The 24,773-nt window shown below is 45.4% G+C and overlaps 1 protein-coding gene across 1 annotated transcript in view; it reads right to left on the bottom strand.

Annotated features, from left to right (window-relative positions):
- LOC126232638 (ionotropic receptor 75a-like) overlaps positions 1–24,773 on the bottom strand; it is a 133,760-nt gene that overhangs the window by 67,077 nt on the left and 41,910 nt on the right. The window contains exons 3-4 of the mRNA XM_049942810.1: positions 12,682–12,830; positions 2,674–2,958 (exon numbers count right to left, since the gene is read on the bottom strand). Coding sequence (XP_049798767.1) covers positions 2,674–2,958; positions 12,682–12,830 — 434 coding nt within the window. The remainder of the gene's footprint in view (positions 1–2,673; positions 2,959–12,681; positions 12,831–24,773) is intronic.

Genomic DNA, 24,773 nt, shown 5'->3' with positions numbered 1-24,773 from the left:
GCCCAGTGGCAGAACTGTACATGACGTTCAAAGTCGTCGCCATGCAATTCCTGGTGCATAGAAATATGGTACAGGTGCAGTCGATGTTGATGTAGCATTGTCAACACCGACGTTTTTGAGATTCCAGATTCTCGCGCAATTTGTGTGCTACTGATGTGCGGATTGGCCGCGACAACAACTAAAACAGCTACTTGGGCATCATCATTTGTTGCAGGTCGCGGTTGACGTTTCACATGTGGCTGAACACTTCCTGTTTCCTTAAATAACGTAACTATCCGGCGAACGGTCCGGACACTTAGATGATGTCGTACAGGATACCGAGCAGCATACATAGCACACGCCCGTTGGGCATTTTGATCACAATAGCCATACATTAACACGATGTCGACCTTTTCCGCAAATTGGTAAACGGTCCATTTTAACACGGGTAATGTATCACGAAGCAAATACCGTCCGCACTGGCGGAATGTTACGTGATAGCACCTACCTATACGTTTGTGACTGTTACAGCGCCATCACAAAACGAAAAAATGGCCCAACTAAAACATTTATATTTCTTTACGTACTACACGAATATGTAATAAAAACTGGGGTTCCTATTTAAAAAAAAAACGCAGTTGACATCCGTTTGTCCTATGGCAGCACCATCTAGTGGGCCAACCATAGCGCCATCTGGTTTCCCCCTTCAAGCTAGACGAGTTTCGTTCTTTGTAGTTTTTTCATTTGATGCTTATTTCGTGAGATATTTGGCCCGGTCACTATCAATGGACCACCCTGTATAAGATAAGTGACTGGCAAACATAGCATTTCGGAAACGTTTCCACTCTTGGGCCGGAAAGCATATGGTCATGCTCTTTTGTGCGTCATAATATCACTCCGTTTCTGCATTTCGATAACGACTGCGCTGGTTTCACGTCTCCACGCGATGCTTTATATACCCTCCATTGCTAGTGCTGCCACCTGCAAACTGTGAGTGGTTATTGCATGTTGACGTCGAACATAGGCGGTGGACACATTACTGTGACTGGACTGAGACTACATGCTGCAATGCTCTTTCCCATAGTTTGGTAGCTCCACTGGAGCGCCAAAGGAACTGGTATAGACATGCGTATTCAAATAGAGAGATATATAAACTGGCAGAATACGGCGCTGCGGTCGGCAACGCCTAAATAAGACAACGAGTGTGTGGTGCAGTTGTTAAATCGGTTACTGCTGCCACAATGTCAGGTTATCAAGATTTAGGTGAGTCTGAACGTGGTGTTATAGTCGGCGCAACTGCGATCGGACACAGCATCTCCGAGGTAGCGATGAAGTGGGGATTTTCCCGTACGACCATTTGACTAGTGTGCCGTGAATATCAGGAATCCGGTAAAACATCAGTCTCCGACATCGCTGCGGCCGGAAAAAGATCCTGCAAGTGCTGGACCAACGGCGGCTGAAGAGAATCGTTCAAGGTGATAGAAACGCAACCCTTCTGCATATTGGTGCAGGTTTCAGTTCTGATAGTGTCAGCGTGGGAACCATTGAACGAAACATCATCGATATGGGTTTTCGAAGCCGATGACCCTCTCGTGTACCCTTGGTGACTGCACAACACAAAGCTTTATCCCTCGTCTGGGTCCGTCAACACCGACATTTGACTGTTGATGACTGAAAACGTGATGCCTAGTCGGGCGAGTGTTGTTTCAGATTGTATCGAGCGGCTGGACGTCTACTGTTATGGAGACAACCCCATGAATCCATGGACCCTGCATGTCAGCAGGGGACTATTGAAGCTGGTGGAGGCTCTGTAACGGTGTGGGGCGTGTGCAGTTGGAATGATATGGGACTCCTGATACGTCTAGATACGACTCTGACAGGTGATACGTACATAAGCATCCTGTCTGATTACCTGCATCCATTCATGTGCGTTGTGCATTCCGACGGACTTCGGCAATTCCAGCAGAGCAATGCGACACCCCACAAGTCCAGATTTGCTACAGAGAGGCTCCAGGAACACTCTTCTGAGTTTAAAGACTTCCACTGGACACCAAACTCCCCAGACATGAACATTATTTAGCATATCCGGGATGCCTAGCATCGTGCTGTTCAGAAGAGATCACCACCGCCTCTTACGGATTTATGGACAGCCCTGCACGATTAATTGTGTCAGTTCCCTCCAACACTACTTCAGACATTAGTCGAGTCCATACTACCTCCTGTTGCGGCACTTCTGGGTGCTCGCGGGGACCTACACGATATTGGGCAGGTGTACCAGTTACGTTGGCCGTTCAGTGTATTATTCACCATCATTGTCGTAAACATGTAGAGTGGCCTTTGTGATTTGTGAAAATAAGTCCTTAGAGTTGTGGAGGCGAGGAGCACTCGTTTGTAAGATTGACAGCGAATGGATTTGGTCGACAGACAAACATAGGGACCACTTACGAAGATAGTTTCAACATATTTGTCCTCAAATATAAAGATGTTTTAAAATGTGCGAGGACCGATGATGGTACGCGGTAGTTGTTACTTAAGAAACGGAAAAACTAAATTTGTCTATAACACCCACCTTATCTGATCCATTACATTAAAAAGGCTGATACAAACCACTGTCTGAATATAATGCACGAAAATTACGTGTTGTTACAAGACTTCTTGACATTTACGTGACAGATGTACGGTACTGTCGCTTACCCTAGCTGCGAGACGCAGTATCCGTCCGTTCAGCTGGCGCGGCGGCCACTTCACGTGTGTTCCCTGGTACGCCAGCCCTGTGCCCTGCGACCAGCGCCCCACGGCGATCCTGAGCAGCGAGTCTTCGGGTTGGTCGAGGACCAGCTTCTCCAGAACGACTTCGCCCTCGCGAGGAGAGGCCCACGTGACGTCACTGTCCAGCCGCAGCGGCAGGTCCTCCGGCGGCGGCCCTCCGCCCCACACCAGCCAGTGCGTCGACGTGTTCAGCAGGCCCAGCTCTGCACACTGACAACAACGGCCAGGAGGCGCCGTGCTAAAGGACTTCTCAGGCTCATTAGATCAAACTGATATAGAGAGCAAAGGGCGTGCGCTACCTACCACCTTTAATAACTGTTCCCAGATATCCGAAAAAGTTTGATAATGGCAATATGTAAACACAGATAGGGACAGTCCACGTTTTATAAATGTACACATATATACATACATACATATATATATATATATATATACACTCCTGGAAATGGAAAAAAGAACACATTGACACCGGTGTGTCAGACCCACCATACTTGCTCCGGACACTGCGAGAGGGCTGTACAAGCAACGATCACACGCACGGCACAGCGGACACACCAGGAACCGCGGTGTTGGCCGTCGAATGGCGCTAGCTGCGCAGCACCGCCGCCGTCAGTGTCAGCCAGTTTGCCGTGGCATACGGAGCTCCATCGCAGTCTTTAACACTGGTAGCATGCCGCGACAGCGTGGACGTGAACCGTATGTGCAGTTGACGGACTTTGAGCGAGGGCGTATAGTGGGCATGCGGGAGGCCGGGTGGACGTACCGCCGAATTGCTCTACACGTGGGGCGTGAGGTCTCCACAGTACATCGATGTTGTCGCCAGTGGTCGGCGGAAGGTGCACGTGCCCGTCGACCTGGGACCGGACCGCAGCGACGCACGGATGCACGCCAAGACCGTAGGATCCTACGCAGTGCCGTAGGGGACCGCACCGCCACTTCCCAGCAAATTAGGGACACTGTTGCTCCTGGGGTATCGGCGAGGACCATTCGCAACCGTCTCCATGAAGCTGGGCTACGGTCCCGCACACCGTTAGGCCGTCTTCCGCTCACGCCCCAACATCGTGCAGCCCGCCTCCAGTGGTGTCGCGACAGGCGTGAATGGAGGGACGAATGGAGACGTGTCGTCTTCAGCGATGAGAGTCGCTTCTGCCTTGGTGCCAATGATGGTCGTATGCGTGTTTGGCGCCGTGCAGGTGAGCGCCACAATCAGGACTGCATACGACCGAGGCACACAGGGCCAACACCCGGCATCATGGTGTGGGGAGCGATCTCCTACACTGGCCGTACACCACTGGTGATCGTCGAGGGGACACTGAATAGTGCACGGTACATCCAAACCGTCATCGAACCCATCGTTCTACCATTCCTAGACCGGCAAGGGAACTTGCTGTTCCAACAGGACAATGCACGTCCGCATGTATCCCGTGCCACCCAACGTGCTCTAGAAGGTGTAGGTCAACTACCCTGGCCAGCAAGATCTCCGGATCTGTCCCCCATTGAGCATGTTTGGGACTGGATGAAGCGTCGTCTCACGCGGTCTGCACGTCCAGCACGAACGCTGGTCCAACTGAGGCGCCAGGTGGAAATGGCATGGCAAGCCGTTCCACAGGACTACATCCAGCATCTCTACGATCGTCTCCATGGGAGAATAGCAGCCTGCATTGCTGCGAAAGGTGGATATACACTGTACTAGTGCCGACATTGTGCATGCTCTGTTGCCTGTGTCTATGTGCCTGTGGTTCTGTCAGTGTGATCATGTGATGTATCTGACCCCAGGAATGTGTCAATAAAGTTTCCCCTTCCTGGGACAATGAATTCACGGTGTTCTTATTTCAATTTCCAGGAGTGTATATATATATATATATATATATATATATATATATGTCTGTAGAAAATTGTGAGAATTACATAGAAGAGAGAATCAAAAGGTTTGTACTCCGAACGTTATATACAGTCCAGTCACACAGATGTAACCATCTGTAAAAAGCGTCAGTAACTACCCTTTGCAGAGTTGGAGGAAGCGAGTCAGTGAGGTTGCGGAAGTTACCGACAGGGATGTGGAGCCAAGCCGACTCCAGTGTCGTGGCCAGCTGCTCTAGGTTCCTCGGCTGAGGATCCATGGCGCGAAAAGCTCGATGGAAGTGGTCCCACAGGTTGTCGATTATACTGTAACCCGGGAAGTTTCGTGCCCTGGCGAGTACGGTAAACTCACACTGGTGCCCTTCGAACCACGCACGTATACTGCGAGCTGAGTGACACGTTGCACTGACCTGCTGATAGAGGCCATCATGCCGAGGAGGAAAACAAACTGCACGTGGGGGTGGAAACTGTCTCCAAGGATAGATGCACACTTTCGTTAATCCATTGTGACTTCCAGAATGATAAGAAAATATTTCTAAGACCATCATGTTCCCTCCTCCGGCTTGGATCCTTCTGAAAATGTTGTAGAGCAGTAAATGCCAACGGCAATGTCTCCGATGGCCCGTGATTCATCTGAAAAGGCCATCTGCCGCCACTCAGTGGACGTTCAGTTGCGGTACTACCGTGCAGTTTCCAGCCTTCGTTGCTGATGAACAGCAGTCAGCATGGGTGCACGAACCACAAGTGCCTGCTGTGGAGGACCAAACATAGCAATGTTCGGCGAACGGTAGTTGAGGAGACACGGGTACCTCCGTCGTTCACCTGGGCGGTCAGTTGCTCAACTGTTACACGTCCATTCGCCCGTATACATCTCCTAAGCCGTCTTTCATCCGTATCATCTATGGCCCATGGTGCATCACAGTTGCTTTGGTGCTGGTTTACCACCATTCTTCCATGCATGATATGCTTTAACTAAGGCGGCACGCAAACGGTTTACAAACTTAGACTTTCCAGGAATTGTTCCACGAAGCCAATGAAATGCCCCTGTGGACGTCAGATAAGTGATTGTGTTCCCGCATTAAGACGACTGCACTGTTTTCCACATACCGCGACACGCTTTGTATACCCTCCACTGTTAATGTTGCTACCTACCGTCTCCGAGAGTTTATTGCAAGTTCATACCGAACACAGGGAGTGGTCACATTTATATGACTGGACCATGCATTACAATGTATTCTAAAAACTAGTATTCTAATCTCCACATGATTGTGTGTAATGTGTATTAAACCAGGGATCTAGAAACGATGGAGAGGCTTCGTCCGCCGTAGCCCTCAGTGGTTCACAAACCCACAACAGGTCACAACAGACCACCCACCCCACCGCCGCCCCACACCGAACCCAGGGATATTGTGTGTGGTTCGACCCCCAGAGGATCCCTCCCGGGAACGTCTCGTACCAGACGAGTGTGGCCCCAAATGCTTGCGTGGTAGAGTAATTATGGTGTACGCGTACGTGGAGACAGTGTTTGCGCAGCAATCGCCGACATAGTGTAACTATGTGCAAGGTCGAATAAATCTACTTGATTACTCAGCAATTCACAATTAAGTGACTGGGAGAGGGTTCATCGAAACAGCTTCAAGCTACTTCTTTACTGTTCCACTCTTGAATAGCGCGCGGGAAAACGAACAATTTAATATTTCCCATCGTTCACTACATCCTTTGCATGGTCCCACATCCCTCTCCATTTTTCCAGACCCTTTCTCTGTGCCTCTTGGCTCATAACTGATTCTAGCATACGCTTTCTGTCAGTGACCCGGATGCCATCAACATCCTCAGTCCAGCCCATCGAAGTGCTCACTCACATTTTTGCTGTGGAAGGCCTTCCTGAAACCACTGCCACTGACAGTGGACCCCAGTTTACCTCCATCGAATTTTCCTCCTTTTTGTGCCATGAACAGTATCTGTCTTATTCATATGGCACCATTTCATCTGGCATCCAATGCTGTTGCCGAGTGGTTTGTCTGCACTTTCAAGTCCCAAATGGCAAAGTTGTATCGTCACCATCCACTGCATGACAAGCTCACTCTCTTTGTGGCATCCTATCATGCCACCCTGCAGGAGAGTCTTCCTCTGTGGAGCAGTTGCATGGTCGACAATGTAGATCTTCCCTTTCAACCCTTCATCCCCAGGAAAAGCACGACCGTCCTCAACCGCTTTTCCTTCCAGCACCCCTATATTGTGCCTCCTCGCCATGCTGGAGGTAACCCTACAGGACAGCACCTAGTGCTGCAAACACATTAATCAGATTTAACTGCGATGGGGTTCAATTCCCCCCACCAGAAGATCTCACTGAGTTTTCTGTTCCAGACCCCCAGGCCAACGAGGCGCCCCCTGCGTACGCCGACCAGGTCGATCCTCCAAACGGCGACATGGAACACTGGGCGTCAAAGCAAAACACCCCAATGGAATCCATCCTTCTCCTTATTCACTTTCTTGATGAGGTGGACAACAGCAACCTCATCAAAGATGCAGACACCTGTCTCCATGTCTCCTCCATCACTTTAAGGGGGAAGGTGGAAGAATGGCATGTCTTAGTAGTTATCAGTCACTGATGCCAGCCTACAATAAACACACCTCTGCCATGAGGCCTGCAGCAAGCACAGCTCCTGCGACTTAACGATGGCACAGTCCAGCAAGCCAAGAAATTTGCAGCCTGATACACAAAGACTAGACATGAAAAACAACAGGTGGCATGTACAACCACAATGGGGATCGCTTCTGCTGCAGACCTTTCGCTGCATCCACTGTGTCACGTGTGGCCAATCGATTGCAAGTATACTTCCACCATGCGAGTATTTAGGACCATGCAGGTCCCGATCCAGGCTGTTCTGTTGCAGATGGCCAACTGATTCATCTGCCATGGACCCATTACCGCTTCCGACAGCACGCTGCATTCGCCTCCAGGGGACAGCGCTAAGTTTGGCGATATACTAGCGGGAATTGTTGGTATCATTCGTTATTCATTCGTCTTGGGAGATTGAAGGGTGTCTGAAATTATACCAGTCTTCCCGGAACCTTAAGTTTCATTCTGTTCAGACTTATGCTTCCTAGTGGGAACATGGACTAGAAGATTTCCAAGTGAGAAGACTGTATCATACCACAAAGAATATTTTTGGGTATTCCAGTAAAATACGGGTTGTGTTATCAAGCATTTAGTGAACTTGCCATTTAATCTAATATTTTCTTCGTGATTATTGACATTTTTGCACCTGTCTGGTTTTAGCTCCAGTACTGGACGAAGGAGACCATTTGCTTTAAGTCGAGGAAAATAATTTTGTTAATAATTCTTACGTTCTGTTGGAAGAATATTCTGAGTGCAAAAACTTCAAATTTAATAAAAGTGTTTGAGTTTGTGTAGCCAGTTGTTTATCACTACAACATTAAGAAAGAAGATGAGGAAACGTAATCACACCTCCAGCTTAACTTTCACTAGCATTCTCGCAAACTTTAGAAAGTTAATATGCAAGCTGCATCTTACCCATCTGAGTGTATTTATAAGGTGTTAAGATGTTAAAAACGCTGATCATATGAACAGCAAGTATCTACTTAATTCATTAGAAAATAAATTATATGTTTCTGGTTCACTATGATCTGTGAAAGACGTATGGCAAGTTATTACAATTTCCTTGGAAGTAAATTTGAATATTATAGCGTTGGGAGTTCTGCAAAATGGTCATATAAACAGCAAGTATCTACTTAATTCATTAGAAAATAAATTATAGGTTGCTGGTTCACTTTATGATCTGTCAAAGTCGTATGACAACTTATTACAATTTCCTTGCAAGTAAATTTGAATATTATAGCGTTGGGAGTTCTGCAAAATGGTCTAAGTCATATCTGTTTAACGTTACACAAACGGTGTATTAAAGCATCTGTCATCAGGTAACTTGTGTCCCTTACTTTTTCTTGTGTATGTTAATGACTTTCTTCAGTAACATTACCAAATGCTAAATTTTTTATTTGTAAATGATAGGAAAAACAATTTAGTTTTATTCTTGTCAAAAATTGTTTATGGCTTTTTCATTTTAGCTAATTATTTTGTCATTAAACTTTGAAAATAAATGGTAAGAGGTTTCCATACAACACATGTCTAAATTACGATAACCGGCAGATGGAACAGGTTGACAGTGTTAAATTATTAGAATTAAAACTAGACAATAAGCATGCTGCTGATTTTCTCAGATTTCTCATTTGCGATGCAGATGAGATTAAAATAATAGCTCTGGTACACTTTGGTTACTTTCATTCCCTATCATTCGGGATCACATTTGGGAGTGATCCATAGAGTCAAGCAAAAGTTTTCTGAGTTCAAAAGAGTGTATTTCTAATTACTTGTGATGTGAATTCAAGAATGTCCCATACCGTCCTGTTCTATGAACTGGGAATTCTAACTGCCTGTTGCTGTGGCTGGACTATGCTGCGTGGAACATCCGGGGTGCTGAACTCAACAGTTTGGTTAATTTCCTTATTACGTTCTACAGTTTGGTTTAAATGGTATTCACCAAATCATCGGTTATAGTTTGTTATACATCTACATAAAACGCATTTTAAAAATTATTTTGCTATACAAACGTATATACATGGTTATATACACAAATAAACATTCAAAACAAAACTGGAATTAAATATACGTGTCTGGAGTTTCAGGTAGATTCCTGTGATATGACATATCCCTGTAACATTCGTACTTAAAAGGACAGTACTGTGTGTCCAGAATGGAACCTTCAATTGGTTCAAATTATGGTAAACAGTCTTTTGCTGCATTTAGCACTCAATACATGCTAAAATTACATGATTTCAATCTGCTTCTTCTTCATTGTCATGCCTGTACACTTCCCAATCTATAATTGTAATTTTGTAGCGGTGATTGCGTAGCATCCGGGGTCGTAATCCCATTAGTATTATGGAACTCTGATGCTGTTTACTAATTCTGACTTCGTCTAAACCACGGTAATCCTGACAGCTCCGATTGAATACGGGCTGAAAACTTCATTTATTTCTTTGGGTTATAGTGTACTTCCTGTTCCATTCTTCCTGTTCTTGCTGTCATGTTTTCCGTATAATATCACTACATGGAAGTCCCATTCCTTGGAGTATCCTGGGTAATACTTTCTTTAGTATATATGAGGATATTTCGTTTTTAATTATCTATGAATGCCTTTTGATCCACATGAATTTTAAGTCAGTGTCAATTGTTCTCACAGTATGAATCACACTTAGCAGTATATCTTCTACATAATTAGAAGTAGTCCCATTCGGATATGTTGTCTGTAGAGTGCTTTTAGAGTATGTTAAGATTAAGACTTTTTGAAATTCGTTCCCTATTGTAAGATAACCGCTTCCAGAATTGATAATATTTCACCAGTGTCAATGAACGTTTCATTAGATACGGCGTATCTCTGCTTAGTATTCGTTAACGGGCAGTAGAAAGCAATCCCGTTCCCTCTGGTGTAAACGAACGCTTGGTTAGATATAGCCTATCTTCCGGTAGTGTCTATTGATGAGCAGCAGAAAGCATATCCCATTCCTTCTGGTGTCTTTGGGCCGTCTGTGTAGATCTGGAGTTAATCTGACCAACCGTTTTCTATGACATTCAATGTTGTCTGTTTATCTCCTGTGCTGTTTGACAGTAAGAGAGTTCAAAAAAATGGTTCAAATGGCTCTGAGCACTATGGGACTTAACATCTGTGGTCATCAGTCCCCTAGAACTTAGAACTACTTAAACCTAACCAACCTAAGGACATCACACACATCCATGCCCGAGGCAGGATTCGAACCTGCGACCGTAGCAGTCGCGCGGTTCCGGACTGAGCGCCTAGAACCGCTAGACCACCGCGGCCGGCAAGAGAGTTCAAAACACCTTCTTACCCAAGGAGGTTAGTTCGTACTGGTAACTGTGCTCCGGTACAAGCGTCTTGTAAGAAGATTAGTTATGTATGTTTCTTATTTTTTGCCCTGAACAATCTAATATAACTGTTGAATTTTCATGCTTGTCCCTTTTTAGCAAGAATCTCTGTGTTAGTAACTGTCGTCGAATGTGGTGTTTCTTTTCCTCCTATAGGAAATGTCCTACAGGAAATGTCGATATGGCTCTCAAACATGTTCTCATTGCTCTGCCTTGCAGCCTGTCCTGTTTCTCTAAAATACATTTTGGCGCGTTCCAGTAGGACATACGCCGATAATGTAATGCGGAGCGTATTGTTTAGAGGGTAACACGAATGTCAGGCTCAGCTCCCCACCGTGTGCATGTGGTCGGATCGGAGACTATTCAGTCTTTCACTAATTTTTAACGTTAAGTATACGATGTGTCGGTACAATGATGATCTGCTGCCTAGACAATAGCCCTAGGACTTTATTGGAGGAGGAACAAGGAAATACTGACCCAGCCGTATAATATCTGTTGTAGAGGGCACGTTTTTCCTTGTAAATATACACTGAAGCGCCAAAGAAACTGGTATAGGCATGCGTATTCAAATACAGAGAGATGTAAACAGGCAGAATACGGCGCTGCGGTCGGCACGCCTGTATAAGAGAGCTTAGTGTCTGGCGCAGTTGTTATATCGGTTACTGCTGCTACAACGGCAGATTATCAGGATTTAAGTGAGTTTGGACGTGGTGTTATAAATCGGCGCACGAGCGATGGGATACAGCATCTCCCAAGTAGCGATGAAGCGGGGATTTTCTCGTATGGCCATTTCCTGACATCGCTGCAGCTGGAAAAAGATCTCGCAAGAACGGGACCAACGACGTCTGAAGAGAATCGTCCAACGTGACACAGGAGCAACCCCTTCGCAAATTGCTGTAGATTTAAATGCTGGGCCATCAACAAGTTCAGCTTGCGAACCATCATCTATATGGGTCTTCGGAGCCGATGGCTCACTCGTGTACCCTTGATGACTGTACGACGCAAAACTTTACGACTCGCCTGGGCCGTCAACTCATACATTGGACTGTTGATGACTTGAATCATGCTCGTCGGACGAGTCTCGTTTCAAATTATATCGAGCGGATTGTCGTGTACGGGTATGGGGACAACCTCATGAGTCCATGGACTCTGCATGTCAGTATTGGAGTGTTCAAGCTCGTGGATGCTCTGTAATGATGTGGAGCATGTGCAGGTGGAGTGATATGGAACCCATGATGCAACTAGGTACGACTCTGATAGGTGACACATACGTAGGCATCCTTTCTGATCACCTACATCCATTCATAATCATTGTGCATTACGACGGACTTGGCCAATTCCAACAGGACAATGCGACACCCGGCACGTCCAGAATTGCTACAGAGTAGCCCAGGAACACTCTTCTTGGTTTAAAAACTTCCGCTGGCCACCAAACTCCCCGGACATCAACATTATTGAGCAGATACGGGATGCCTTGCAACGTGTTGTTCAAAAGAAATCTCGACCCCCTCGTACTCATACGGATTTATGGACAGCCCTGAAAGATTCATCGTGTCAGTTCCCTCCAGCACTACTTCAGCCATTAGTCGAGTTCGTGCCTCGTCGTGTTGCGGTACTTTTGGATGCTCGCGGGGTGCTACACGATATTAGGCAGGTGTACCAGTTGTTTTGGCTCTTCAGTGTAGGTACTAGTAATTTATCTGCTGATAGTATGAGTGTAGTTTCTAGCGACGAAGCGTGGAGTGATGTTAGTGCCCCGTTAAGTCGCAAATGGTTAACCCATAACGGTGACGGGGGTAACGTAAATAAATGTACCATTTGAGCACTAGCGGGCAAATACTAAGAGAAAATATATTTCTGGATTCGTTTGCAACCTGTACAACATAGAGCTGACAAAACACTCTTGAGGTAACCGCAATAACTGCAATACGTGGGCCAAAGAATGTTTTATCCTGCCATCATATATAACGCATGTGTTGGGTTGCTTTGCCTTGATACCACGACTGTGTATTTCTGGTAGCCCTATAATTCTGGGATTTTGCTTCAGTATTGTCATCTGCAAGGCGTCAGTATCAAGACGTTTAGGCACAGTGAGCAGCTTTAGTGACCTGCAGGAAGAGCTTCCTGTTGCGCGCGCAGCCGTAGTCGAGGAAGATGGCCGCGGCGCTGCCACGGGGGAGGCGGGACAGCGGAGGCGTCGCCAGCAGCCAGCGGGCGGTCTCGCGGTCCAGGAGCCGCTGCCACAGCCGTACTGCCTCTGCACAGACACAAACAAACACATACACACAAACTCACGATCTAAGCCTTGAGGGAACATTACCTTCAGCCAGCATTACAGATGTCACGCTTTGGTGAACAATAACATAGTTCTCTGCTGCTCTACAAAGCGATATCTAGGAGAAAATGGCACAATATGGCAACTTGGTGCAAATAACACGTGATTAATTTACATCTACATGTAAATCTACACTATTATACTAAAATCCACTAATAACTGCCTGGCACAGGTTTCATCGAACCACCTTCAAGATCACCGAACTCACGTTGAGCGAACAGTAGGGCTGAACAAAAATGACTGACAAGACACAATGCTGTTCCTATCTTGAACGACGTGCGAGGAAACCGAATACTTAAATCTTTCCTTATTACAATGAACGTTGGATATTGAAAGTTCGTGAAAATAAAAAATAAATAAATAAAAAGAAACGTCTTTGTTTTAATGATGACCACTCCAATTCACGTTGTAAGATGGCAAGAACTATGCCCCTTACATGAAGTCATTAAAGATCACCGAACTCTCGTTGAGCGAACAGTAGGGCGGAACAAAATGACTGACAAGGCACAATGCATCTTGTAGAGGATATAGTATAGACGTGTTGGAATAATTAATGTTGGGTGATGGTTTTAAAGTAATTCACGCGACGTGAAAACTTTGTGGAAACGCGTCGATTTACTGGAGGCTAGTTTTCCCAGGTAAGTATTCAGAGTTGATCGCGGCTGGATGGCGGCACGTGGCTGGGCAGTGGCGAAGGGAAGCGACAATAGGCAGCTTAGGGCGGCTCAAACTCTGAGAAAGCGGTAACGGGGCGCGGCCTCCAGCTGCCTTAAGATGAGTGACAGTGAGGGGGTGGCTGACCCCATGCTGGTGTACCGGGAAGGAGACGGAAAACTTGTACGTCTGTTGATAAATGTCCATCGTCCCGTTTTCAGTGAAACATGCGAGAAAGCCGCGCAAAGCTACGGTGGAGCGGTCAACAAAGGCCAAAATATGCGTGTTCGTGACTATAGCAACTTCACGCTGAATTCACGGTTCGCAGAGTCTGAAGTAAATCAGATGAAGAGCGTCAGAATGAAATACGCCGGCCTCCGATGGGAATGTAGGACCAACGGATTTGAAGTAATCTCCTGGGAGAATTTCGGAAGAATTGGTGTTTTATGCAGATGCTAACCTTGATGGGTGGCCTGGGAGGAGCTAAATAGCAGGCATTGGTAGGCGCTGGGAAGCGACGCATAATTAACACGACTTGCGCTGCAATTGGCGTAAGTGATTTTGCTGGAGGGGAAACCGAGGCGAAGAGCGGACTGGCAGAAGTCTCCACAGAGGTCTTCGTTCCCAGCTTGCCTAGAGTGTGGACGTGGCGTCCTTTACTCAGCTTGCCTGAGAGAGAGTGTGCATCTCTGCAGTTTATGGCTTAGAAAATGGAACGATTGAGCTTGGAGATAGGAAGTTTTGGTTCAGCTATGTACTGAGCAAGATAGCTAGGAGTGAATAGACGAGTGCAGCCTTGCAGCACCACGAGGCCGGCCGACGTCCGCACAACGACGCCGCCCCGCCACGCTGAATTCGGTGATATTGCGCCAGCTCCGGCTTGAGTTAGGCCACTGATTAATTTTTTGATCACGTCGGCAAGGTTTCCATGAGGGTTTCATGGGCCGTGTATTGTAGAATTATTCTCGCACTTCGCATTATGCCTGGCTCAGTCGATAGGAATTAATTTTGATTTATCGCGCTTTACCCCATGTAAAGGCAATTTATTCCCACTGCCTGTTAGGAGAGTCATGTATGTGATGACTGAAGGTCGTGAGTTGAAATAAATGTATGCTAATCGGCTGCAACAACACTCCTGGAAATTGAAATAAGAACACCGTGAATTCATTGTCCCAGGAAGGGGAAACTTTATTGACACATTCTTGGGGTCAGATACATCACATGATCACACTGACAGAACCACAGGCACATAGACACAGGCAACAGAGCATGCACAATGTCGGCACTAGTACAGTGTATATCCACCTTTCGCAGCAATGCAGGCTGCTATTCTCCCATGGAGACGATCGTAGAGATGCTGGATGTAGTCCTGTGGAACGGCTTGCCATGCCATTTCCACCTGGCGCCTCAGTTGGATCAGCGTTCGTGCTGGACGTGCAGACCGCGTGAGACGACGCTTCATCCAGTCCCAAACATGCTCAATGGGGGACAGATCCGGAGATCTTGCTGGCCAGGGTAGTTGACTTACACCTTCTAGAGCACGTTGGGTGGCACGGGATACATGCGGACGTGCATTGTCCTGTTGGAACAGCAAGTTCCCTTGCCGGTCTAGGAATGGTAGAACGATGGGGTCGATGACGGTTTGGATGTACCGTGCACTATTCAGTGTCCCCTCGACGATCACCAGTGGTGTACGGCCAGTGTAGGAGATCGCTCCCCACACCATGATGCCGAGTGTTGGCCCTGTGTGCCTCGGTCGTATGCAGTCCTGATTGTGGCGCTCACCTGCACGGCGCCAAACACGCATACGACCATCATTGGCACCAAGGCAGAAGCGACTCTCATCGCTGAAGACGACACGTCTCCATTCGTCCCTCCATTCACGCCTGTCGCGACACCACTGGAGGCGGGCTGCACGATGTTGGGGCGTGAGCGGAAGACGGCCTAACGGTGTGCGGGACCGTAGCCCAGCTTCATGGAGACGGTTGCGAATGGTCCTCGCCGATACCCCAGGAGCAACAGTGTCCCTAATTTGCTGGGAAGTGGCGGTGCGGTCCCCTACGGCACTGCGTAGGATCCTACGGTCTTGGCGTGCATCCGTGCGTCGCTGCGGTCCGGTCCCAGGTCGACGGGCACGTGCACCTTCCGCCGACCACTGGCGACAACATCGATGTACTGTGGAGACCTCACGCCCCACGTGTTGAGCAAGTCGGCGGTACGTCCACCCGGCCTCAAAGTCCGTCAACTGCACATACGGTTCACGTCCACGCTGTCGCGGCATGCTACCAGTGTTAAAGACTGCGATGGAGCTCCGTATGCCACGGCAAACCGACTGACACTGACGGCGGCGGTGCACAAATGCTGCGCAGCTAGCGCCATTCGACGGCCAACACCGCGGTTCCTGGTGTGTCCGCTGTGCCGTGCGTGTGATCATTGCTTGTACAGCCCTCTCGCAGTGTCCGGAGCAAGTATGGTGGGTCTGACACACCGGTGTCAATGTGTTCTTTTTTCCATTTCCAGGAGTGTAGTTGAAATCCCAAGTCACTTTCTTAATTAATTTTATGTTCAACATTTGCATCTGGTGTTCAATATCTGAATATAACATCAATGTGCACCCCTTTTTAATTAAAAGGGCTCAATTCTGAATCAATTAATGTCAACACTGCCACCGCAGTTCAATCAGGAGTCACAGGGCCTTATTACTTTCTTTGCGTTATCCAATATTGTGACGGTTTTCCACTCTCTGTTGGTCTGTTTGTCAATTAGCTGGGGTGAACACACGCCAAAACCAGATAAGTGACGGGTGGGATGTTACAACGTATCATATCCGTAGCACTCTCTCTCCTAACACAAACTAGCGGCCCTTCTTTGAACTTTTTCAATGTCCTTCGTCAGTCTCATCTAACTTAGATCCCACCCCACACAGCAGTACTCCAGAAGAGAGCAGACAAGCGTGGGGTAAGCACACTTTAGTAGACATATTGCATGTTCTAAGTGTTCTGCCAATAAACTGCAGTCTTTGGTTTGCTTTCCCCATGACATTATGTGTGTAATAGTTCCAATTTAAGTTATTCGTAATTGTAATCCTTAAGTATTTAGATCAATTTACGGCACTTAGTTTTGTGTGATTTGTAGTGTAACCCAAATTTGGCACATTCTTTTAGTACTTATGTGGATGATTTCATACTTTTCATTATTTAGTGTCAAAAATGGTTCAACTGGCTCTGAGCACTATGGGACTTAACATCTCAGGTCATCAGTTCCCTAGACTTAGAACTACTTAAACCTAAATAACCTAAGAACAGCACACACGTCCATGCCTGAGGCAGCATTCGAACCTGCGACAGTAGCAGCAGCGCGGTTCCAGGCTGAAGCGCCTAGCACCGCTCGGCCACAACGGCCGGCTTATTTAGTGTCAGTTGTCACTTTTGACACCATACTGGTATATTATCTAAATCATTTTGCGACTGGATGTGATCATTTGATGACTTAACAAGACGGTAAATGACAACATCATCTGCAAACAATTTAAGAGGGCTACTGAGATTGTCTCCTAAATCATTTATGTAGATCAGAAACAGCAGAGCGTCTATAACACTTCATCGGAGAACGCCAGATATTACTTCTGTTTTACTCGGTGACTTGCCACCAATTGCTATGAACTGTGACCATTCTCACTGGAAATCACGAATCCATTCCCACAACCGAGACGATGCTCTATAGACACGCATTTTGATTAGAAATCGCTTATGAGGAACGGTGTCAAAAACCTTATGGGAAGGCCGGCCGGGGTGGCCGAGCGGTACTAGGCGCTACAGTCTGGAACCGCGCTACCGCTATGGTCGCAGGTTCGAATCCTGCCTCGGGCATGGATGTGTGTGATGTCCTTAGGTTAGTTAGGTTTAAGTAGTTCTAAGTTCTAGGGGACTGATGACCTCAGAAGTTAAGTCCCATCGTGCTCAGAGCCATTTGAACCATTTGAACCGTATGGGAATGTAACGATATGGAATCAATTTGATATCCTCTGTGGGGACCGGTGACCCTAGCAGTCTCGTCCCTTCAATCCCACAAACCAACCAACCTATCCCCCGTCGATAGCACTCATTACTTCGTGAGAATAAAGACCCGGTTTTGTTTCACAAGGACGATAATTTCTGAATCCGTGTTGGCAGTTGACAACAAACGTAATTTATAACGTTCAAATACAATGTATGTACAAAATTCTCCTGTATATCGACATTAGTGATATGGGTCTGTATTTCAGCGGATAACTACTATTTTCTTTCTATCCAGCTGTGATGTTTTTAAACGTACATCAGGTTGAACAGCTATCAGAAGAGGACATGGATCCTATAATCGTACACAACAAGGTAAGTGAATCAGCATGTTTGACTGAAGACCAGAAATAGGGGATCAGGAACAGGTAGTCAGTTAGGCACATGTTTTTGGGAGACGCTTTGACGTCTAGGCAAGGTTAGCACAGATTTAAAAACCAAATGGTATTGTACGAGGGCGGTTCAGAAAGTAACCTCCGATTGGTCACAGTGCGGGTTGTGGGGGGAGTAGCGACGCCATCTGTGCGTTCACGCACTCAACAGGTCAGTCGGCATCAAGCCGTGGTCGAGTGAACGTCGTACCTGCGCTAGTTTAGTTTTTGTGGCAGTTTGAAATGTGTGCTGCAATAGAAAACCCCGCCAAATGTGAAGTGCGTGCTGTCATAAGGTTTTTTACAGCCAAAGGATATTCTGCAGCAGCTATTCATCGTGAGCTTTGTGCCGTGTACGGACCAAGAGTTATGAGTGAAGGAGTTGTCCGTGAATGGGTACGTTTATTTAAAAGTGGACGAGAAAACGTTCATGATGAAGAGAGGAGTGGTAGACCATCATTGGTGACTGACGAACTCGTTCAGACAGTTGATGCAAAAGTTCGTGAAAATCGACGTTTCTCAATGTCGGAGTTGTCTACTGGTTTTCCACAGATTTCTAAGACTCTCTTGTACGAGATAGTGACAGCAAGATTGGGTTACCGTAAGTTCTGTGCACGATGGGTGCCCAAAATTCTTACCGACCACCACAAAACTCAAAGAATGGCCTCTGCATTAGACTTTCTGTCACGTTATGAGGACGAAGGAGAACCATTGTTAAACAGAATCGTGACCGGTGACGAAACCTGGATTAAGTACGTGAACCCTGAGACAAAAGAACAATCAAAGATGTGGGCACATTCAAATTCGCCTACCAAACCAAGAAAAGCCTCGCAAGATTTTTCTGCCAGAAAACTGATGGCAATGGTGTTTTGGGATGCCAAAGGGGTGTTGTTGGTTGAATTCATGGAACGTGGTACGACCATTAATCAAGACGTGTACTGTGAAACAATAAAAAAGTTACGACGGGCTATACAGAACAAACGCCGTGGTATGCTGACTTCCGGTATCGTTTTTTTGCACGATAACGCCCGTCCTCACTCTGCTCGCAGAACAACGGCCCTTCTTGAGTCCTTCAAGTGGGACGTTATCAACCGTCCACCTTACAGCCCAGACCTGGCGCCAAGTGATTATCACCTCTTCATGCATTTGAAGAAATGGCTCGGGTCACAGCGGTTTGATGACGACGAAGAGCTCAAAGATGCGGTCACAGGTTGGCTCCAGGCACAAGCGGGTGATTTTTATGCAGAAGGAATTTCAAAGCTTGTGAAGAGATACGATATGTGCCTCAATCGCTATGGAGACTATGTAGAAAAATAGTGCAAAGATGTAGTTGTAAGATGTATATATTAAAATATTTTTATTTAACTTGGTGTATTTTTTTAAATCAACCGGAGGTTACTTTCTGAACGGCCCTCGTATATGTATACTATTTAGTTCTTTAGTCTGTGCTAACTTTGCTTAGACACCAGGGCGTCTCCAAAAACTTGTGCGTATGTGACTATCTGTTCCTGAATCTCCTCTATCCAATACACACACACACACACACACACACACACACACACACACACACACACATATATATATATATATATATATATATATATATATATATATATATATATATATATATATATATATATATATTTAAAAACAATTTTGAGAGTGAGAGCTATACAAAATAAAAATACAGTAGCTACTTTCGTAGACTTCAAGAAGGCCTACGACTCAGTTGACAGACAAACACTATTCCAGATACTTTAAGAATCAGGGATAGATGAAAACACCAGAAGACTTGTTGAACAAACGCTCACAGATACAACATCAAGAATTAAGTTTCAAGGCGAAATTTCTGAACCATTCAAAATCAAAACAGGAGTTCGACAAGGTGACGGACTGTCCCCAATTCTCTTTAACTTGGTTTTAGATAAAGTAGTAAAAACATGGGAAAACACATTAAAAAACAGAGGCACAAAGGGTATAAGCATGGGCCAAGGAAAGAACAAATTTGAAGTAAAATGTTTAGCCTTTGCGGATGATATGGCATTAATAACAGTTATGCTTGATATGTTACACGAGATTGCTGAAAAGACTGGGCTAAAAATATCCTACGAAAAAACCGAGTATATAGAACACAAACATAATACAGAAAAGTTTATGAAAACAAAGTATGGAAAAATTAAAAGAGTTGATAGATTCAAATACCTGGGGGAGTGGATCCAAGCCAATGGACTGGATAACACAACAAATAAAGAAAGAATAAAAAAGTTGGAATTTGCATATAAATTAACACAAAACTACTACAATAAGAAATCAATATCCATACAAGCAAAGATTAAACATTATAATTCAGTTATTAGGACACAAGCAACATATGGATCAGAGTGCCTAACATTGAATAAGAAAGGCGAATTAGGAGAACTAGAAAAAAGAGAGAGAAAAATATTAAGAAAAATTCTAGGTCCTGAGAAAAACAAGGAAAACAGGTGGATTAAAAGGAGAAATGAAGACCTATACAAAAATACAGAAAAGATCACAGATACAATGAGAAAGAGACGGCTAAAATTTTATGGACATTTAAAAAGAATGGAAGAAACACGGATTACAAAGAAAATTTTTAATTACGTTAGTAAGCTGAAAAACACTGTAGGATGGATAGAAGCAGTAAAGAAAGACGCCAACAAAATAGGTGTTACAGAAGAAATAATACGTGACAGGAATAACTTTAGGCTACTTATAGAAAACGCAAAATGAAGAAGTACTGGGAAGAACGGAAGAAAAAGAAACACCATAAGTCTTAAGTTGTATGCGGTCCATAGCTGGCCAAATTCATAATAAAAAAAAAGGGTGACCCAAAAAGACTGATCCGATTTTAGCTTGTAATAATATTGAGACAAATGTCACTAGGCACTAGGTAACTGAAACAGCCCTAGATGTAATTGGCATGGTCTAGAATTTCACGGAAAATCTGCTAGATGTCGCTACGAGCGCTGACCGGGAGCGTGCAGCCAGTCTCGCGCAATATGGTGTCCGCACAACAGAAGGCGTATTGTGTTACTGAATTTAGTCGCACCCAATCAGTGATCGCAGTTCAGCAGGCGTTTCATATTCGATTCCGTGCTAAACCACTATCACCAAATAACATTCGACAGTGGTATAAACAGTCTGAAGAAACAGGGTGCCTCTGTAAAGGCAAAAGTCCTGGCCGGCCAAACATTCCTGAACAAACAGTGGAACAAATCCGACGAGCATTTGAGCAGAGCCCCCGCAAGTCTACACGTCGTGCTAGCCAAGAACTTGCGTTATTGTGCACGACAGTGTGGCATGTGTTACAGCGTCGTTTATCCCTGAAACCATACCGATTACGACTGGTACAAGCTCTTCGAGATACTGACAAAGTGAAGTGAGTGGGCTTTAGCAATGCTATTCTAGAAGACATGGGAGATGGCACTTTTATATCATGGTTGATATTCAGGGATGAAGCAACTTTCCATATTAGTGGTGAGGTTCACCGTCATAATGTGAGTGTATGGGGGCTCGAAAATCCTCATGAAACAAATGAACACGAACGTGATTCACCGAAAGTGAATGTTTTTTGTGCTGTTTCGCAAAGCAAGGTTTATAGACCCTACTTTTTTGAGGAAGAAACTGTAACAGGACAATCATATCTTGCAATGCTACGGAACTTAATAGTTCAAATGGCTCTGAGCACTATGGGACTCAACTTCTGAGGTCATCAGTCCCCTAGAAGTTACAACTACTTAAACCTAACTAATCTAAGGACATCACACACACCCAAGCCGAAGGCAGGATTCGAACCTGCGACCGTAGCGGTCGCGCAGTTCCAAACTGTAGCGCCTAGAACTGCTCGGCCACCTCGGACGGCTGCTACAGAACTTGTTATTCCCACAATTTAACTGACAATTTCATCTATCAGCAAGATGGAGCACGACCGCACTGGCACAACAACGTGCGCAGTTTCCTCAATGTCAGTGTGCCTCAATGTTGGATAGGGTGTACTGGACTGCAAAACCAGACTTTACACTCGTGGCCTCCTAGGTCCCCTGACTTAACACCACGTGGTTTCTTCCTGTGGGGATACGTTAAACAATGTATTTACGTTCATACCTTACCTAATGACATTGATGAACTAAAATCCAGAATATCAGCTGCTGTAGCTTCAGTGACAGAAGACACGCTCAGTTTGGGATGAATTCGGCTATTGGTGAGATGTCATCTGTGCAGCCAATGGAGGAATATTGAACATTTATGATGGATTTTTATAAACTTCTCTCTTTTCTGATTAATTTAGTATGCAATTTGTTAGTGTTAAGCCGTCCTTCCTAATAAATAATTCTGTTTAAAATCAGGTCATTCTTTTTGGAGCATCATATATATATATATATATATATATATATATATATATATACTTATTTTATGTTTGTTAATTGAGTACAATCTAAGTTTTAGTTATTTAAGATTTTGATTAAATCTCCATGAGCCATGGAAAGCTCTGTAAACACTTCCATCGCGAGCGCGAGGTTTATTTTAACAATCTGTGCATTGTCTAAACGCAGTAGTAATACACCAGAAACACAAAACACGTGATGTACTGAAGAGAGGGGGACACTATACTATGCACACGCAGTGGGGCTAGCTTACAAGTCAACAACCACTGTGCATGCACACAGTGCAGTGTGATCTGAGGCACTGCATAGCTGGCAGACTGAAGCAGGTTAGCAAATGAATGCCCATTTTAGAAACTTTACAATATGAGTTAACTACTATAGAAATGAAGAGTCTACTCTACAAAGCTAAAACTAAAAGGAGAGAAGAATTAATTTCAGGAAAATTTGCAGTGGAAGAAAGCTAATTACGAAAAAATATCTACACACGATATTACTATGTACAGTATATATCAATTTACAAGTGACTGTATACAAGCTACACTAAACACTAGAGGAGGATACATATGTACAACGAAGGAAAAAAATGGCTCTGAGCACTATGGGGCTCAACTGCTGTGGTCATTAGTCCCCTAGAACTGAGAACTACTTAAACCTAACTAACCTAAGGACATCACACACATCCATGCCCGAGGCAGGATTCGAACCTGCGACCGTAGCAGTCGCACGGTTCCGGACTGCGCGCCTAGAACCGCGAGACCACCGCGGCCGGCACAACGAAGGAAGTAGTAGATGTTAAGTTATGAATAAGCTACGAAAGATAATGAGATTGTACCCCGCATACGACAACACTTTTATTTTCAGGTGGCAAAAGGTAAATCGAAACAACTGCACTGTAAATATTTGCACTCTTGTAACACAAGATGAAGACGATCACCGCATCGTCATCGGCATTGTCGTACTACGAGAGACAAGAGATGATAATCATTAATAGGAAGAGAACATTCAGTTAATTATTCCTAGTTCATTTTGCAGAAGATTGAGAGTAGTACTTATCGTCATATCCTGCATGGTGCTTGTGTAATAGAAAGAACCTTAGTAATCGACAGGCACTGTTGATTATCGTGTTATCGTCAAGACTCTCTCTCTCTCTTGCCAAATTAATTGTATTTTTATACAGTGTGCAATGATAAGAAATCATTTCGGAACACAGGACAGAACTCACAACAGATGTTCAAAGTAACCTCCATGGGATTTCAGGTGAGAGGTGTAGTAGCGACTGTCATGCAGAATCCACATAATCGTTGTTTGGCTTACACCTTGTTGGCGGGCCACTTCCCTGCACACAAACGCACATAAAAGGCTTGAAGTGTTGTGTGGTGCGGTTGGTATCTGTGAGGGTACTTGTTTTGGTGTATCCGTGCAGGCTCTCGTCCGTTTCCATCTGCTTGACCGTACACAAACGCCATCTCGGCGTGTTCTCGACATGAATAGCATTCTGCTGCTTAAAGTACGCTGCATCAACCATACAGCCAGAAACACACAAGTAACACACGGCTCGTGGTCAGAGGAACTTTCATATGATGAATTTCCGGACATATGCTCATAGGACCTTTTTGTTGTTGACTGGCAAGACAGCCAATCCACTATGACGGGAAGCCGAAAGGCACGCGTTTAAGCTCACGCAGGCTGGCGTGAGGTCTGGAACAGGACAAGGTCTTGAGACTAGCAAAGAAGGTACGTAGCTTCTGGAATACTTTAATCCATAATTGGTGAACATCGGTCTGACGGTACATGCATCACAAGATAAATAGCAAATGATAATGGCGCCTTGCTAGGTCGTAGCAAATGACGTAGCTGAAGGCTATGCTAACTATCGTCTCGGCAATTGAGAGCGTAATTTGTCAGTGAACCGTCGCTAGCAAAGTCGGCTGTACAACTGGGGCGAGTGCTAGGACGTCTCTCTAGGTCTGCCGTGTGTCGGCGCTCGGTCTGCAATCACTGATAGTGGCGACACGCGGGTCCGACGTATACTACCGGACCGCGGCCGATTTAAAGGCTACCACCTAGCAAGTGTGGTGTCTGGCGGTCACACCACACTTTTTTCCTCCGATTTCAGTCTGGAATCCGTCCCTGTAGTTTGTCGGTTTTATTAATGTGCACCCAGTATACATCACCTCTTTTCTAAACCTATTTTACTATCGAGTACTTCAGTGTCTCAGAAAACTGGTGACACGTGAAAGAAACATTACACAAACTACTGAACGTAGAGAGTGTAGCGTCCTAGGGTAGTCTTTGGAGTTGTGCAAAGCCATTGTGCCACAGTGGCATAGTGGTTAGCGCATTTGTCTAGAGAGCAGGAAACCTGTGTTCAGATATCGG

The sequence above is a fragment of the Schistocerca nitens genome, chromosome 1 (assembly GCF_023898315.1).
Source record: "Schistocerca nitens isolate TAMUIC-IGC-003100 chromosome 1, iqSchNite1.1, whole genome shotgun sequence".
Lineage (NCBI taxonomy): Eukaryota > Metazoa > Arthropoda > Insecta > Orthoptera > Acrididae > Schistocerca > Schistocerca nitens.
Note: the sequence above shows the minus strand (reverse complement) of the source record. Positions and strands in the feature narration are given on the sequence as shown.